The sequence below is a fragment of the Leuciscus leuciscus genome, assembly GCF_965113295.1.
Source record: "Leuciscus leuciscus genome assembly, chromosome: 7".
NCBI classification, from domain to species: Eukaryota; Metazoa; Chordata; class Actinopteri; order Cypriniformes; family Leuciscidae; genus Leuciscus; species Leuciscus leuciscus.
The window spans coordinates 7,006,549-7,025,720 of NC_138731.1; the positions used below are offsets into that span (position 1 = coordinate 7,006,549).

Here is a 19,172-nt window from a genome sequence, read left to right on the forward strand (position 1 = left end):
AATGAGTTGAGGCCGCCCCGCCCCCGGCGCTATTCAAATGGTAAATAGTTTAGGTGATCTAGTATGCATCGCATACGCCCCCCGATCAATGCCATAAAAACACAGTTTCTTCATCAGACTTACTGATAGTTCATCGCGTTTTGAGTATGGCACGCTTCTCCAGTAAAGACGCCCTTCAGATGATTCTGGACAGCGAGGAAGTTGTTTCCTCAGAAGAAGATTGTAACTCAGACTACGAACGGCAGCATTTTGAAGAGCGAATTCCGCCGAGGACACAATTTCGGAGTAAGTTTTACTTAAAAGTCTTTTGTCTTTTATTTTTCGTGTTCGCATTTATGAGGAAAAAACAATATTACGTGACAGTTCTCCATTATGGACGCGAGCGCTCTGAAAGCGCACTAAAAGACTTTCAAACTTTCACAGAGACCTCAAAACAGAAACTACAAATCCTTTCTTTAAAACGAATTTCGTTTTGTATCAATTGTATCTTAATTTTAATAATTTTTTCATTAACAAATTTCCTGGATTTAAAGTAAATATAGGCTAGCAATCACAACATAAGGTGCTTGAACTGGAGATCATCATTAACCAGACCGTAGCCTACTCGCCTCACATGTCTAAAAAATGTGAAATATATTTACAGAAAGCTGGTTCTAAACAAAACCATACAAAACAAAAAACTATGTAGCCTAATAAATGTGCATTTCTCCGGTGCGTTCACTAGCCTACTGCGAAGATCGCGAGTCAATAGCCTATCGTCAACTTCATCTTTGCCAGAAGTTACATTTAGATTGCGTGTGTGAATGAATGATGATGTTTTAGCAAACTGTATTGCTATACTGAGGAAAGGAAAATTCGACTGAAATATGTTGAAATAAAATGTATCTATTTGTATAAGCAACGTATTAAACTGCAAATTAACAATATGCCCTAATATTTCATGAAAACAACGTTACAGTCAGGCGAAATATGAAAGACAACATCTTGTTGACTAGATTTGGGTACAGTTTTTACTGTAGAATATACTGCCACGTCAAATAAGCTTTTGTTTAGCAATTTCTATATCTATTTTTGTCAAAAATAAAGTCATCAACTAAGATGTTAGCTGTTCCAATGTTGACTATATTCAAACTAATGAATACATAGATAAAATGTAGGCCTATAATCATTTTTTTTTTTACAAAGAAAGAGTACACTTGAAATATTGTTGAAATTGTAATTATTGTTGTAATTGTAACCTTTTTAATAAAATAGCAAAACATATTTACAAGATAGATTTAAGCAAAATCTTAAATGGTCAATATAAGTCTTCTTCTAAATATATCTTTTGTCCTTGCATTGTGGCTCAGTCAGTGTCACACCTGAGTGAATGGCTCATCATTATGCAGAGTGGGTGGGACATTGTATTCTAAGGTGTAAACCACTCCTCGTTCACGCCCCCCTCGCATATTGGCTTTCCAAGCAAAACCTGTTTTACATCAATTTAAATCAATGTATGGTTTTATGTGAACGATAAAGCAAGACTATTTTCACATAATTTTGAAGAAAAAACTATAGGCGACGACATCCATTAGTCAAAAGTCTTATTGCCACATATTTACTATGTGTTTTGTGGCCTTATTTTAGAAATTTTTGTTTCTAGTTTTTTCAATAACCACGCATAAACATTATTCTCTCAAAAATGAAAACATGTACATACACGTGGCTCACATATTATGGTAGCCCTGTTTGTGCTATATAGAGTGAATTTACACCTTTGCCATTAATATGTTTATATGCAACTGAAAAAAGCACAAATGTCAGGGCATGTCAGAACATCTCAAGGGCCCCAAAAACAGCCCAGACCCCAGAGGGTTAACCCCCTGAGGTCTACGGTATCGCCGGCGATACCAGCTCGCTTTTTTTTTATTAGTGTAAAAGAAACTCATAAATACTCTGTTGACTTTGATTTTCCATAGGAGTTTCATACATCAATCGATTCTGTTAAATGTGTATTATTTTTGTGTATACTCACAATAAAAACAAAGTGTTGTGCTTTTTGCCAAATAAAGAAAAATAAACACGAAGCGAGTTCTGCCTTCTCTCTGCCAGTGAAGTCCATTCTGAAACGCGTCCGAAAATTAACAATAACTCAGCGAATACTCAGTCAAACAGACATACAGACAGACAGGCATGAAGCTTGAATTCTCTTCTTTTAAATGAAGTCATTTATATAAAAAAACAATTATTCTCATCTTGTGAAATCTGTATTAAAAGAGAGCGATTCCAGTCGAGCTCATCTCATCTCATTACGTTATAATCGGCCCCGCCCACGGAGAGCGCGCGCTATTCAAACGCAAATGGCTGAGGCAATCCTGTGAACGCCCCCATCAGCTCGAGAAAACACACACGTTTATTTAGATCATTGTTTACACCGTCTTGCAGCGCTGTGAGGAATAATACTAATGGAAAATGTCCCTCAGAAGTGCGGGTATATCGAGGAGCGAGCTGAGGAATACAAGTAAGTTTTTTCCTTCTCACGTGAATTTCTTCACGTGGGTTTCTGTTTATGAATGAATAAACGGCATGAATGCGCGCTGTTTACCACAGCTGGCAAAGACAGTTTAAATTTAAATCGCGTGTGTGAATGAATGATGATGTTTTAGCAAACTGTATTGCTATACTGAGATAAGTAAACATCGACTGAATGTTGAAATAAAATGTAGGCTATTTGTATAAGCAACGTATTAAACTGCAAATTAACAATATGCCCTAATATTTCATGAAAACAACGTTACAGTCAGACGAAATATGAAAGACAACATTTTGTTTAGTAGATTTGGGTACAGTTTTTACTGTAGAATATACTGCCACATCAAATAAGCTTTTGTTTAGCCATTTCTATATATAAAATACGATTTTTGTCAAAAATAAAGTCATCAACTAAGATGTTAGCTGTTCCAATGTTGGTTATATTCAAACTAATGAATACATAGATAAAATGTAGGGCCTATAATCATTTTTTTTTACAAAGAAAGAGTACACTTGAAATATTGTTGAAATTGTAATTATTGTTGTAATTGTAACCATTTTAATAAAATAGCAAAACATATTTACAAGATAGATGTAAGCAAAATCTTAAATGGTCAATATAAGTCTTCTTCTAAATATATCTTTTGTCCTTTCATTGTGGCTCAGTCAGTGTCACACCTGAGTGAATGGCTCATCATTATGCAGAGTGGGTGTATTCTAAGGTGTAAACCACTCCTCGTTCACGCCCCCTCGCATATTGGCTTTCCAAGCAAAACCTGTTTTACATCAATTTAAATCAATGTATGGTTTTATGTGAACGATAAAGCAAGACTATTTTCACATAATTTTGAAGAAAAAACTATAGGCGACGACATCCATAAGTCAAAAGTCTTATTGCCACATATTTAGTATGTGTTTTGTGGTCTTATTTCAAAATTTTTAATTTTTAGTTTTTTCGATAACCACGCATAAACATTATTCTCTCAAAAATGAAAACATGTACATACATGTGGCTCACATATTATTGTAGTCCTGTTTGTGCTATATAGAGTGAATTTACACCTTTGCCATTAATATGTTTATAAGCAACTGAAAAAAGCACAAATGTCAGGGCATGTCAGAACACCCCCAGGGCCCAAAAAAACGCTCAGACTCCAGAGGGTTAATGAGCCATTCATTCAGGTGTGTCACCTATAGCCACAAGAAAGAATGCAAGAGCAATATATATATATATATATATATATATTCTACCAAATTGGTTCACAGTTGGAAGCATGTCAATTATTTATTTTTTTTCACAAATTGTGCTTGCAAATTGTATAATATCCAGGAAAACATGTCTAGTAATTGTGCAGCTAATTCTCATACTGTATTTTCAGTTTTGGAATATGTATCCTCTCCCCAAATTTGTCAATAATAAAACACAATTACAATTATTTAAAGAAAAGGCTTATATTTACCTTTTAAAATTTGTTTACATCTACCTTGTAAATATATTTTTTTATTAAAAAGGTTACAATTACAACAACAATTGAAGTGTAATCTTTCTTTGTAAAAACTAAAGTATACATTTTATCATACATATTTCAAAGTTAAGGATTCATTACTTCGAATATGAGCTGAAGAACGAGCTGAACACGCTCAAAACAGTGGAGATGATTGTGGACTTCAGGAGAAAATCCCCAGCACTCCCTCCTCTCACCATCATGAACAGGTCATTCAGGTTCCTGGGCTCTACCATCTCTCAGGACCTGAAGTGGGCAAATCACATTGACTCCATTGTGAAAAAGGCCCAGCAGAGACTGTACTTCCTTCGCCAGCTGAAGAAGTTCAATCTGCAACAGGAGCTGCTGATCCAGTTCTACTCAGCCGTCATTGAGTCTGTTTTAAGCACTTCCATCACTGTCTGGTTTGGTTCAGCTACCAAATCGGACATCAGGAGACTACAACGGACAGTCCGGACTGCAGAGAGGATTATTGGTGCCCCCTTGCCAACCCTCCAGGACCTGTACTCTTCCAGAGTGAGGAAGAGAGCAGGTAAAATCATCACAGACTCCACTCACCCTGGACACCCCCTGTTTGAACTGTTACCGTCAGGACGGCGACACAGATCACTGGCCACAAGAACATCCAGGCACAGGAACAGTTTCTTTCCACAGGCCATTTCCCTTCTGAACACTTAACATGCCCCCCAATGCATATGCCTGCAAGTGCAATACTCCCACTGTCTAGTGCAATATTCTCTAACTCAGGTGATATTTATATTTATATTATTCATACTACTCAAAATACTGTAAATATGTTCATAATCTGTAACATGCACTAGACTCCCACTGTCTAGTGTAATATTCTCTAACTCAGGTGATATTTATACTTATATTATTCATACTACTCAAAATACTGTAAATATGTTCATAATCTGTAAATGTTTATTCAGACTAAACCCAACTGTGACCCCTTTTTTTACTTTTATACTATTTTTTTTTTTTATATATATTTTATTCTTATAATTTGTATTACTATGTTTCTTGTTGTGTTTGTATATGTGCACTGGAAGCTTCAGTACCAAGAAAAATTCCTTGTGGGTGCAAGCACACTTGGCAATAAAGCTCTTTCTGATTCTGATTCTGAATATAGCCTACATTGACAAAACATACTATATTTAACATATTAGCAAAAATTGGCAAACAAAAGCTTATTTGAGGTGGCAGATATTTTACAGTAAAAATGTGTAATCTGTCCAAAACTAATCAATGAAATGTTGTCTTTCATTTGTCTGTAACATAGGTGTTTCGTTTTTATTATAAGGAATATAAATGTTAAAGGTGCATTAAGCAACTTTTTCATGTTAAAAATACCCGTTTTCTAACCCATACATGCTTAAACAATTGCCTGATGGGCAGAATGAGCCCTTCTCTGATCACTGAGATTGTCTCTATAATCCTGTAAAGTAAAATAAATAAGAGGGATTCGGGACGGAATTTTAGACTGGGCGTGACGTCATGCGCGTTCACGGCACGCTCACCTGGCTGTCTGGCAGGTTTGTGTATTCGCCGCCATTCTCCGTAGAAGATGGATTCTAAGAGACCGGCTTGTAGTTCATTTCAAACACCAACGCAAACTCCACGTAAGATAAAAAAAAGAAAACTTTTGTCCGTGAGCGTGCACACTTCTGGCTGCAGTTTCGCTTGCCGCCAGAGGGGGCATAGTTCTGCAAAAACTCAGAGACTTGCGCAATGCACCTTTAATTTGCAGTTTAATACGTTGCTTATACAAATACATTTTATTTCAACATATTTCAGTCGATTTTTACTCAGTATAGCAAAATAGTTTGCTAAAAGCAGATCATTCATTCACACACAGACAGAAACGCGATTTACTTGAGAATGAAAAAAAACGTACTACAGTATTCCATCCGTTACTCCTCGAAATACCAGCACTTCTGAGGTACATTTTCCATTATTATTATTCCTCACAGCGCTGCGAGACAGTGTAAACAAGTACAATGATCTGATTAAACTTGTGTTTTCTCGAGCTGATATGGGGGCGTTCACAGGCTTGCGTGGATTGCCTCAGTAATTTGCGTTTGAATAGCGCGCGCTCTCCGTGGGCGGGGCAGATTAAAACGTAATGAGCTGAGATGAGAACGACTGTCATCTCGCTCTTTTCTTACAGATTACATGAACTGAGAATATTTGTTTTTTATATAAATTACTTCATTTTAAAAGAAGAGAATTCAAGCTTCATGCCTGTGTGTCTGTATGCCTGTTTGACTGAGTATTCGCTCAGTTATGGTTCATTTTCGGACGCGTTTCAGAATGGACTTCACTGACAGAGAGAAGGCAGAACTCGCTTTGTGTTTATTTTTCTTTATTTGGCAAAAAGCAAAACACTTTGTTTTTATTGTGAGTATACACAAAAATAATACACATTTAACAGAATCGATTGATGTATGAAACGTGTTTGTAATATCAAAGTCAACAGAGCAAAATGAATCTCTTTTGAACTGATAAAAAAAAAAAAAAACGAGCTGGTATTGCCGGCGATACCGCCGACCCCAGGGGGTTAAGGTATCACACAATAACAGAATAGAAGTAGCATTCAGTACGTGACGAAGTGCGGTGTACATGCAAAGAAAAGCGCTCCTTGTTTGACCTGTGTTTTTCATGTCTTTTGAACAGAAATACATGTGTTGCCCCAGGAAGTGACATCGCATCCTTCTTAAAAGTGTAACACACAGCATAAGCAGTTGTCGTGACGATTTTTTCTTTGATACACTAACCGGACTTTGAGTTACAGCCATTTGAAATGTGTATTTGATTGCTCTTCCGGGGGCCGTTGCTGGGCCCCTGGGGGTGGAAGGGCGGTACAATCTACACATATCTATTCTCCTCATCATGGACAACAAACTTTGTGGAGTCACATTTAAATTTCTTAAAATTTTTACCATACTTTATTACACAACAGTTTATTGGAGGACACAGCATAAAGTTGATAAAATAGCATAAAGAGAAATGAGATTCAAGATAAATAAAAATGGGTCTTCAAAAATACATTAACATCATATTAATCAATTCACAACTGCTGAAGCAACAAAAATGAGTGCCAGAGAATCCTATTCAGTCACCTATGATACAGAAAACAGATTTGATATTGTGTTGGAAAATAATGATTCATTATCACAGCTAAACTGGTTTATTGCTCTTCCCTGTACATGTCTCTATCAGGTTCATGTTCTTCTTCCTCGTCTAAACAGTTTGTTCAGTTGTACCCTAGAGTACAACAGATGAACAGAAGATGTGATCACTGATGTGGTGTAGCTTTTTCTCAACCAGGAGTCATAGTATGTTGAGGCCATTGTCGAGCGTGAACTGCAGTGCTAATAGAGTGTCGTAATTGTGTGCCGTGGACAGAAGATCAACGGCCAAGGTCAGGATTTTTGTTAAATAATACATTCATTTTGGTCTGTTTTTCACCAATCCCTATCATATACCCCCAGAATAATTGGAATATACAACACGTGTTGCATGGGACCATTCTCTAAGATACTTCTGAATCTTGATGCTGGTCACTATTTACTGCCATTATCTGGACGAGCGGAAGCGGATTTTGTTTTTTCAATTTCTCCTTGTGTGGCCCGAAAAAGAAAGAAGGGTATATGGCATTAGAACAACAACAGGGTGAGTAAAAAAAATTAAAAAATAATAATATTTAATTTTTTTATTTTAACCCTCTGAGGTCGGCAAATGCGCCCCCGCGTTTTGCTGGATTTTCTTCACATTGTAGAACTATAAACTTAAATTACTCCGTCATTTATGGTCATACAGAAAAAAGAAATATAAAAAAAATAATCTGTGATATTTCTACTTTTGTATGTGTCCACTTACAATCAAATCAAAACATTGTGCTTTTGTAAAATAAAGAAAATAAACAGGGTGTGCGTTCTGCCTCTCCGTCGCGGTGAACTTTTTTTTCTTGAGCACGTCTATAAACTGAAACAAAACTCAGCGAATACTTCTCACACATTTATGAGCCATATACCTTTATACACATTTAAGTGTGTACTTTTAAATGATCGGATTCAAACTGAAAACAAATATTCTCTGTTTAAGTAATTTGTATAAAACCAACAAGATGTCCAGCTTCTCAAACGCTTCCTAATTATTTTTAATTCGAACACGCCCACTCGCGCAGAGATTCACATGCAAATCTCCACATGGGACGCAAACGCCCTCGTTACCTCAAACACAAAACACCAAAACACTTCACAAGTCTCTGCTTTTCGTCGAGTTTGGAAGACACGTCTGAGCTTACATTGGATTTAGGCTACCTCAGAACGCGATTTGAAGAAAGATGTAAGGTAAGAAATTCTTACATATTAGTTTGTTATTGTTGCATAAATTTCACATTGCAGTTGAACTGTCTCTAGATATATGGTGAATATTATAATATTTAGACCCGTGTTTACTGTTACTGTGTTTGTGGATATCTGCTCAAACGTAGATATGTATATGGTAACCATAATGTTTTATATTTGAGCGCGATCACGTTTGAATGTATCATATTTGATACATTCGAAAAGCAAAACGCACCAAACGGCTTCATGTTTTTACTATTATCTCATTTCATATCATCATAACGAATGGAAACATTTGAAGTAACATGATAATCAATATATTTTTCTCTAGCTTAGATGTTACTGAAATATTTTGGAAGATTTATAGGCTGCTATAGGTTATTGTTATTATCATTTTATTCAGCACTGCGCATAGCCTATGCCTACAAGGCACAACAAACCTGGTGTTTATTATATTATATATTGTTGGAAACATTTGTGTGTGTGTGTATTCTGTGAATTTTAAAAAGCAATTTTAACCAGAAAAATCTAAAATGTATTCCCAAAATCGTGCAGGCCTTTCTCTTGATATCAGTATGTTCACTTTTTTTTTTTTTTTAGGGCCCAGATGCCACTGAGTCCTGCTGACTTCAACATTCACATGAGTCTCTGTACATGAACATGATAAAGTGAAAATCAAACACCTTGGAAATGAAAGGTATGTACAATGTTTTTAGGAATGGCACAAAGGTCTCTGTCTTTGGATCATTGTTTTCAATGAGTGTTTTTTTGTCATTTGCTGTGTATCTTTGGATTATGTTGTGTTGTAAATAAATCAAACAATCTAAAAGCCATTCTTTTTTAAATCTCCTCATTCTTTGTGCAAGGTTGCTCTGAATGACAGGGCCTGATCGCTCCTAATAGGGCCGTTAGGGGAGTGTCTTTGTCTTTCTCAGGTGTGAAAAGCTTACATATTAATGAGCTCCCGCATAAAGCTTTCTCACACAAAACACGTCGTAACATTTTTAAATCAATATATTGTCTTATCTGAATGAGCAGTCAGTGTGATTTTCACATAGTTTTAGAGCAAATATTCTAGGCTACGTCATGCAATTTTCAAAAGTCTTGTGAAGAAATAATCAGTATGGGTTTCATGACCTTATTTCTGTGAGATTTTTTTTTTTTTGTATTTTTACAAACCACGCATAAATGTCATTATCTCAAAACAACAAACTTTTACACACATGCTGCTGATATATTATTGTAGCAGAGTTTGTGCTGAATACAGTGTAATCAGACTTTAGCCATGAAAATGTCACTAGTAACAGAAATAAGCACAAATGTCAGAGCATGTCAGAACACCTCCAGGGCCCAGAAAACAGCTCAGACTCCAGAGGGTTAAGAAAGAAAATATTTGTATTATTGCAGAGTTTTATCTGACTTTTTTTTTTTTACAGCATGACAAGCTTAATTTATTATGACCTCAGGAACAAGGTAGTATTTTATTTTGTAAAATGTCACATCAGAATTTTACAGCAAAAACATCACATCAGAACACCAAAGATACAGAGAAAAGTTATTGATTACAGTGTGTCTGATTGTAGAATGTGTCAAGCTGCTGGATTCAGTGCAGCAGGAAGTAGGAGAGCAGAGAACAGCAGAGGAACAGGAAGCTCTGGGTGACACTCTGAGCACCGTTACACAGGTTCCCCTCACAACATGAGATGCTCTGACCATTTTTAACCGATGATTTGGCATCACAAAGATTTTTAGAGACACAGCCTTTTACAAGCATTATCAGGCCTTCAACATTATCTGATGAAAAGAAAGAGAAGAAAAAACTAAAAACAAAGGCTGCTTCAGTCTAAGCTGTACAGGTACATTGGTATTTGTGATCTGTATCAAATGTTTAAACCTAAGAGAGTTTAAAAGATAATGATCTTCCTTTTCCAGATTCTCACCTGTTAATGTAATGCAGCGGTCTTCGTCCCCTATACAGCTCAATGGTTTTGAGCAGCTCTTTTCATCACAAGTGTAACATTCCTTTCCATTCGGGACGGGATCTACAGAAGGAAAACAAGTATTCTTTTATTTTACTTTATGTACAAAATATCCAATGAAACAACACTCCTTTATCGGCTCTATTCATTCAGTTCACGGCAGACAGCCACAACCTGCATTTTATTTTCTGATTGAATGTCATTTGGAAGTAAAATGAGTGTTGACTTTACAGAAGATTTGCACGTTGTCATTTAAGTACAATACCTGGAGGATCTTGGCGGTTACACAGGTCTGTGTTACAGCAGGAATAAGTCGTCCTCATAGAGCCGTAGTTTAAGGAAAAACTTTGACAGTCAGAACTACAACCTTTAGACATCGCTTTAGAAGTAATGCCACCTAAAAATATGAATGATACAGGAAAGACCAATTAAACTGGAAAATTGATTTAGAACTTTTCTTATTTACATTTTTTAAATACAGATTATAACACTCTGAGAGAAAAAATTTAATAAAATAAAAATCTTTGTAGAATATTTTGTTTAAAATTGTTAATTCCATCAGAAAAAAAACAAGAATTTGTTATGTCGCAGCTCCAGTAAATAACAGCAGCATCTCCAACTTTAAATCATATTGGACTTACCAACTAGTGTTGCTGCTGTTGAACTATAGCACCAAGATCCAGCTGGACATGTTGTAGCCTTTTGATCTGCACAAGAATTCGTCTGACTGTCGCACTCAAAACACTGGAGAGAGTGTCCTTGTGTAATAGAAAAGAGAGAAAGAGACATCAATTATCTGTATTTGTACCAAGTAAAATTACAAAAGTTATTTGACTTCGTACCTGCAGTGAAAAGAAGGAACAGAAGAAAAACTGAGGTCTGCAGATCCATCTTTGATCAGGAGGTGAATGAAATAATGTGCCCATTTCAGCACTCATTTTATAGTGTAGCAAAAGGGGAGGATCTCCATGAGAAAATTAAAGTTTAATAGAAGTAGACATTTCTTGAAACAGAAACTTGAGCTCACATTTGTCAGTTAAAGATAAAGGAAAGTTTAATGAGGATTTCCAAGAAATGTAGTCTACAGTGTAAATAATTATTTGATCCCCTGCTGATTTATTAAGTTCCCACTTACAAAGAAATTAAGGGTCTATAATTTTTATGGTAGGTTTATTTAATGGATAGAGAATATCAACCAAAAAATCCAGAAAAAAGAAGAAGAAAAAAAAAGAAAACACATTATATAAAGATTATACATTGATTTGCATTTCAGTAAGTGAAATAAGTATTTGATCTCTAAGCAAAACATGCCTTGGAAACAAGTTTTTTACGTTTTTTACAATTAGGAGTACTTTCTTAAAGCGACAGGACTAATCTGTGTTCCACATGGGCACATAACCAACCTGTGGGAGGCAGAATCCTTGCTGGTTGGTAGGGCATAAGTGGGCGAACTTACAAAATCAGCAGGGGATCAAATAATTATTTCTCCCACTGTACTTAAATCAACCTCCTTAAAGTGATAGTTCGCCCAGAAAAAGAAATTCTGTCATCTTTATTCACCCTCATTGCAGGAGCATAATTATGGAAGTAAAATAATTGCATACGTTTTTGAAACCAAAAAGCCTGTTGAATTGCACTACTTGAAAAAAATAGGCATTGCATTAACCATGCTTGCATTTTAATGCGATGTATTTTAAGGGCTTGCATTTTTATGGGCTGAAATTCAGCATGGTTGAATATTTAAGCTATGAATATTTCAGTTCAAAACATTTCAAACACATTTTCATTATTAAAAATTCAATAATCCATATTCACCTTATATATTTAACTTCCAAAATAAAATTAGTTTCCAAAAAATCCCCTGCTGGTGAGGTCGACTAACAGCAGATGGATAGTATGCTCGGCAATCTACTGCTTTTCCTGCAGTTCCTGGGCGTCACGCCGGTTTCACACCGCAAGCGTCAGCAGCGCGTGAGCAGCGCGTATTTTTTTCGGCGTCCATGTTATTCAATGAGTGCATTCACACCGCACGCAGAAGCGGCGCAGAAGCGGCGCGGCAGCGCGTAGCAGGAGCAGAGCAGGAACAGCAGTGCCGCGATAGTTTCGGCGCCCAGTCTATTTTTAACACGCCGCTTACGCTGAATTAAAGTGACAATGCATTGATCATGGCCAAAATACACCGCAATTTTACCCAAAAAGCGCATTGATGATGTATATTGTGTTTTAAACAGACAATCAAATGACCAACAGCAATTTAAAAACAAAACAATTGTCCAAAAACAAATTAGTTGGCCGAACAATAAAAACAAAGATGAACCAAAAGTTATATAAATGAAATTAATAATAAAATACAAAAATACTTGCTTCTTGACAAGTATTTTCTCCTAAATTTATTTGAAAACGAAATAAAGCAATGCCAACTCACCCATTATAGAGTACTCTGTCTGTACACATGCCGCGGTTCAGCCGCGCGTGACAAACGCTGCCAGTGTGAAAGCAAAACGCACGTGTCCTGCTCCCGCTCACCATACGCACTGCTCCTGCGCTGCTTATGCTCTGCTAACGCGTGCAGTGTGAAACCGGCGTCAGTGTTGAATTTACTGTCGAATTTGAACCACTGAATTTGTGGAAGCGAATTTGAAAAGCGAAATAAAATAGACCGAAAATTGCCTGTTGAATATTATAGATTGTATTTTTAAACAGTTTGAATATTTTGGAAGTAAAATATGAAAGGTGAATATGGATTATTGAATTTTCAATGCCTATTTTTTTTCAAGTGGTGCAATTCAACAGGCTTTTTGGTTTCAAAAACATCTGGCATTATTTTACTTCCATACATAATTTTTCTTATGTTCAGTGACAATTATTGCATAATATGCACCACGCATTTAAGTTTCTGAATATTTGTGTTTTGATTGTAAACTTATTCATGTGTACTATTTAGGTAAATATTCTCTATTTTTATATAAAAAATGTGTTATATGTTACAATTATGCACTGGGGACCTATTATGCAAAATTCACTTTTACATGGTATTTGAACATACATGTGTGTTGGCAGTGTGTGTACACAACCACTCTATAATGATAAAAATCCACCCAGTGATTTTTTTTAAATCCCCATAAATCATAAGCAGTGCAAGCCATTCGCCATACTGGGCAAAGTGATGTCACTTTGCACAGGCCCTTCCCACGACTGTTGACTGACACTGCCGTATTAGCATAGACCCGCCCTGAGTGAGCTGTACACAGTTCAACATTGTTTCGATGCTAGAGCAGGTGTAGACAAGAACGTCTCCTAAGATTTTGAGGTGTTTTGTTGTTGGATGTAAGAATCCCAGCACACATAACCAACCTTCTAACAACATTTTAACAACATGGCCAAAAGGTTGCTATAACTACATTTGTGTGGTGAAGGTTGTTACAGCGTTGTCACAATGTTGACACTGAACCATTGTTCAGGGCGGTTGTGCCAGGGTGTCTGGACAACCACTGGATGACATGTGTACTCGTCACTGCCCTGAAGCGCAAATCAGCCTTTTAAATTTCAAGCGACCGTTGGGCCGTCTCATTCTTCATCGAGTGAGGATACATGCCCTAGTGAAAACACTTTATTGTATTTGAAATATATTCCCTTTTTCAATAGTACACTGCAAATTTACAAAAAATTTTTTTAGTATCTTTAAATATATTTAAAGTATATTAGCATCATGTTTTTACCTTTTTTCACAATGCAACCTTTAACACACTGTACTTTAGTATTTTTTCAAAAAAAAAAATATTTTTAAAAAATATACTTGAAGTGAAAACGTCTCAGGTTACGACTGTAACCATAGTTCCCTGAGAAAGGGAACGAGACGATGCGTCGATAATGCTTTGGGAACGCCCCCGGCGTGAATGCGTCTGAAGCATCTATGTCAACTAGTCCAATGGAATGAATGAAATGCGCGTCACGGGCGGGTGACGTCATGACCAGGAAGCTATAAAAGCGCATCCGGTGAAACCGGCTTTAGCTTCGAAATTTGCCGAAGCAAGTCGATCACAGGAATGCAGGAAGTATGGCAGGGCGACGCATCGTCTCGTTCCCTTTCTCAGAGAACTATGGTTACAGTCGTAACCTGAGACGTTCCCTTTCGAGGGAACTCGCGATGCGTCGATAACGCTTTGGGAACGAGAATACCCAAACCGCCAGAATTCCAAATGCCTGAGTGTAAGCCTGTTGTCAAAACCACACTAAGCACTAAGCACCTGAGACCCTGGGGCAGCATCCAGGTCCAGGCTATAGAACCTGACAAAAGTGAGCGGAGAGGACCAGCCCGCCGCATCACAAACGTCTTGCAGAGAAACTCCGGACAATAAGGCTTTAGAAGCCGCCATACTCCTCGTGGAATGAGCTCTGACCTCCAAAGGACAAGGCTGGCCAGAGGACTCATAGGCAAGAGAAATAGCCTCGACTATCCACTTACTCACTGTCTGCTTAGAGGCAGGAAGACCCTTCTTGGGTGATCCAAAACAGACAAACAATTGATCGGACTTCCTCCAGGAAGAAGACCAATGAACATAAGTATCCAGTGCTCGCACTGGACACAAAAGGTTCAGCTTTTCCTGGTCCGAAGAAGTAAAAGGAGGAGGACAGAAAGCCTGAAGCACAATAGGCCTCGGAATAATGGTTGGCACCTTAGGGACATAACCCTGTTTAGGATACAAGAATGCCTTGACCATTCCCGGTGCGAATTCAAGGCAGGTGGGAGAAACCGAAAGGGCCTGAAGATCTCCGACTCTTTTGAGGGACGAAATGGCTAGTAGAAAAACAGTCTTGAAAGTCAGAAATTTCTCTGAGACCGACTCTAAGGGCTCAAACGGAGCCCCAGATAGGCCCTCTAGTACCAATGCCAAGTCCCAAGCCGGCATCCTAGTGCGTGTTGCAGGCCTTAGCCTCAGGGTGCTACGAAGGAAACGAGTAATCAGGGGGTCTCGACCCAACGATATACCACCCACCGGGACGTGGAAGGCCGCAATGGCTGCCACGTATACTTTTAAGGTGGATGGACATAAACCTGACGCAAAGCGATCCTGCAGAAACTCCAGTACTGTGTTTACTGAACAGTTAACCGGGTCCCACTGACGCTGGTGACACCAAGAAGTGAAGACTCTCCATTTCAAAGAGTACAATTTCCTCGTAGCGGGAGCTCTGGAGCTTAGAATGGTCTCAACAACCTCGGTTGAAAGACCACTCTCTATGAGTTGGGCCCCCTCAGGGGCCAAACCCAAAGTTTCCAAATCTCTGGTCGGGGGTGAAATATTGTGCCCCCGGCCTGAGACAGAAGGTCTCTCCTGATCGGGATCTCCAAGGGAGGACCGTCTAAGAGATGAATCAGGTCCGCAAACCAGATTCGACTCGGCCAACGCGGTGCTACTAACAGTAGGCTTATTCCGTGCTGACGAACTCGCTCCAGAACTCCTGGGAGCAGAGCAACAGGGGGAAAGGCGTACAGACGTAGCCTCGGCCACGTCTGTACCATAGCATCCAGCCCCAAGGGGGCTGGGTGAGTAAGGGAGAACCAGAGTGGACAGTGCGTCGTATGCTGAGACGCGAACAGATCTACTTCGGCCTTGCCGTAAAACTCCCATATCTTCTCCACCACCTCGGGGTGAAGTCTCCAGTCCCCTGGCCTCATCTCCTGCCTCGACAGGACGTCTGCTCCGATATTCTGGCCCCCTGGAATATACACTGCCCTCAGAGAGAGTATTTTCCCCAGGGACCACATGAGGATCTGGTGCGCCAACTTGCATAGTGGACGCGAACGCAGACCCCCCTGACGATTTATATAAGAGACCACCGATGTGTTGTCTGTCCGGACAAGCACATGGTGATCCCTCAGGTCTGGGAGGAAATGTCTCAACGCGTTGAAAACGGCCATCATCTCCAGGCAATTTATGTGCCAGGAGAGATGATGACTCCTCCACAGACCCTGAGCTGAGCGGCCTTCCATTACCGCTCCCCAGCCGGTGAGGGAAGCATCTGTCGAGATAGCAACTCGATGGCAAAGAGCTCCCAACACCGGACCCTGGGACAGGAACCAATGTTTCCTCCATATAACCAAGGCGTGGAGACACCGCCGCGTGATCTTGATCATACGAAGTGGGTTTCCCCTCGGGGAGAACCCTCTGGTCCTGAGCCACCACTGCAAAGGTCTCATGTACAGCAGGCCAAAAGGTATCACGTTGGACGCCGCTGCCATGAACCCTAACAGTCTCTTGAACTGTTTCACAGTGCGTGACTGGCCTAACTTTAGCTCTTTCATGGCTGATAGGATAGCAGCTATACGAACGGGCGATAGAATGGCTCGCATCGTGACTGAATCCCATACCACACCCAGAAAAGTGGTCCTCTGTAATGGAGATAGCACACTCTTCTTGGCGTTGAGCCTCAACCCCAATTTCTGCATATGTGCGAGGACGACATCTCGATGCCGAACCGCTAACTGTTCTGCCGCTAAGAATCAGCCAGACGTCTATGTAATTCAGAATACGTATGCCCTGCAGCCTGAGCGGGGCCAGAGCTGCATCTACGCACTTCGTGAATGTGCAGGGTGATAAAGCTAGCCCGAATGGAAGCACCCGATACTGGTATTCTTTGCCCCCGAAAGAAAACCTCAGGAACTTCCTGTGCTGAGGGAGGATGGAGACATGGAAGTAAGCGTCCTTCAGATCTATCGTGACAAACCAGTCCTCGGATCTGATTTGAGTCACGATCTGTTTGAGTGTCAGCATCTTGAACTTGAGTTTTTGAACTGTACGATTCAACAGACGAAGATCTAAAATGGGACGCAACCCCCCATCCTTTTTTGGAACGATGAAATAACGGCTGTAAATCCCCGATTCTCTGTCGGGTGGATACACCTGCTCTATCGCTTCTTTTGCCAGAAGAGCTTTCACCTCTTGCTCCATCACCAGAGCCTGCTCGGGATGCACCAACGTGGGCAGCACCCCGTTGTAGCGTGGAGGACGAGAACCAAACTGGATTCTGTATCCTTTATCTACTATATGCAGGACCCATTGAGAAATATTTGGCAGATTCTTCCACTCTGTCAGAAAATTGACTAAGGGAACCAGCCTCTCGAGGCTGGCCTCTGGTGTAATCGAGAAACTCAGCCCGGGGGCCTGAAACATATCGGCAGGAACCACTCGAACTGAATGTTCTTGAACCCCCCTCAGAAGGTTCATATCTGACGCAATGTCGCGTTGACATTGCGCCAGACGATCGCTGGAGACCACTGCGCCCCGAGACCAAGGGTGCGGGGTTGGCAGAATGGCCCCCTGAGGACACCGAGGAGGAGCGGACACCGTATGCTGAGGTGTGACCCGCTCCACTCCGGGTGGGGCTGCCCTCATGGGTCTGACGCCATAGGAGTCAGGACCTTTTCTTTTGAGCCGAAGCCTTCTTAGCCTGAAGGACGGTCCTCAGATCCGGCTTCTGCTTCGAAGGCTTCGGCTGAGAGTGTTGCGTCTGCTTCCAGTGTTTCTGTGGCGGGGCACGAGACGCAACACTCTCTTTTTGCTGTGCTCTGTATGAGGAGCTTGACGGCTGGGGCTGCTCACGCCCAGCAGCCCCAGGGGGCTGGACACGGCGAGGGAGAAATCTTTTAAAAGCTTCTGACTGTTTTTTGGCCTCCTGGAACCTCTCGACGACAGAATTAACCGCGTCGCCGAAGAGGCCAGAAGGCACAATAGGTGCATCTAAAAGGAAAGCTCGATCTTTATCTTTAATTTCTGCCAGATTCAGCCAAAGGTGCCTCTCAGTGGCTACAAGGGCTGCCATAGACCGCCCAATCGCTCTGGCGGTCTCCTTAGTAGCCCTGAGAGACAAATCTGTGGCCCGACGAAGTTCTCGAACCTCATCGGGCCCCACCCCCTCACTCTTGTCCAAATCCCCCAGCAGATCAGCCTGATATGCCTGGAGCAATGCCATAGTGTGTAAGCACGCTCCAGCCTGACCTGCTGCCGTATATGCTTTGCCCACGAGTGTAGATGTTGCTTTTAGTGGTTTTGTGGGCAAAGCTGAGGCCTTCAGAGACGATGCTGAACCAGGTGACAGATAACTCGCAAGCGTCTGTTCAGCCTGGGGCATCGACTCATAACCATACTCTCTCAATCCCTTAATCCCTGAATATACATGAACTTGGGGGCTATATAATCGAGAAGAATATGGTTTATTCCAAGATCTGGACAGCTCACTGTGCAGATCAGGGAAAAAAGGAAGGCCTCGTGGTGGAAGTGATATATTAGATGTTAGGAAACGCTCATCTAATTTACTCTTAGGACGAGCGTCCCTTTTCTCGGCTGGCCAATCAATATGTAATTTATCCACAGCGCGAGTTATCACATCCACCAACTCCTCATATGCTGGAGAAGAGGACTGTGAATCCTCTTCCCTCATAACAGTGCTTTTTTCACTATCAACACTCAGTACATCTAACTCCTCGGAGCTAGAGCACTGAAGCATTGGGCTCTCTCCCGGGCGGAAGAAGCCGCAGCGCGGGCTTCCGACACCGGAGAGAGAGCGCTGGGTGCCCCAGGACAGGAAGGAGATAAGGTCCTCGGACCCGTCTCCAACCCTTCTGAGAGATCCTTTTGCGATCCCCAGGAATGCATTCTCCGTGCTGCACCCTGAGGATCGCGGGGCTGACCACTTTCCTCGAAAAGTGACAACCGGGAGCGGAGCGTGCGGAGAGGGAGCCTCTCACAATGCTGGCAATCAGCCCCCTCGAAGGCTGAAACCGCATGCTCCACTCCCAAACAAATGACACAAAGCTTGTGTGTGTC

At 40.5% G+C, this 19,172-nt stretch overlaps 1 protein-coding gene across 2 annotated transcripts in view; it reads right to left on the minus strand.

Moving 5' to 3' along the window:
• Positions 1–9,745: 9,745 nt before the first annotated feature.
• LOC309503472 (uncharacterized protein) overlaps positions 9,746–19,172 on the minus strand; it is a 95,336-nt gene continuing 85,909 nt past the window's right edge. The window contains exons 1-5 of one of the 2 annotated variants that reach the window (XM_082176312.1): positions 11,190–11,251; positions 10,989–11,105; positions 10,613–10,744; positions 10,309–10,410; positions 9,746–10,162 (exon numbers count right to left, since the gene is read on the minus strand). In XM_082176312.1, the coding sequence (XP_082032438.1) occupies positions 9,972–10,162; positions 10,309–10,410; positions 10,613–10,744; positions 10,989–11,105; positions 11,190–11,238 (591 nt within the window). In that variant the 5' untranslated portion in view covers positions 11,239–11,251 and the 3' untranslated portion in view covers positions 9,746–9,971. Of the gene's footprint in view, positions 10,163–10,308; positions 10,411–10,612; positions 10,745–10,988; positions 11,106–11,189; positions 11,252–19,172 lie in introns of those variants that run through there. The other variant, XM_082176311.1, reaches the window with a different exon arrangement.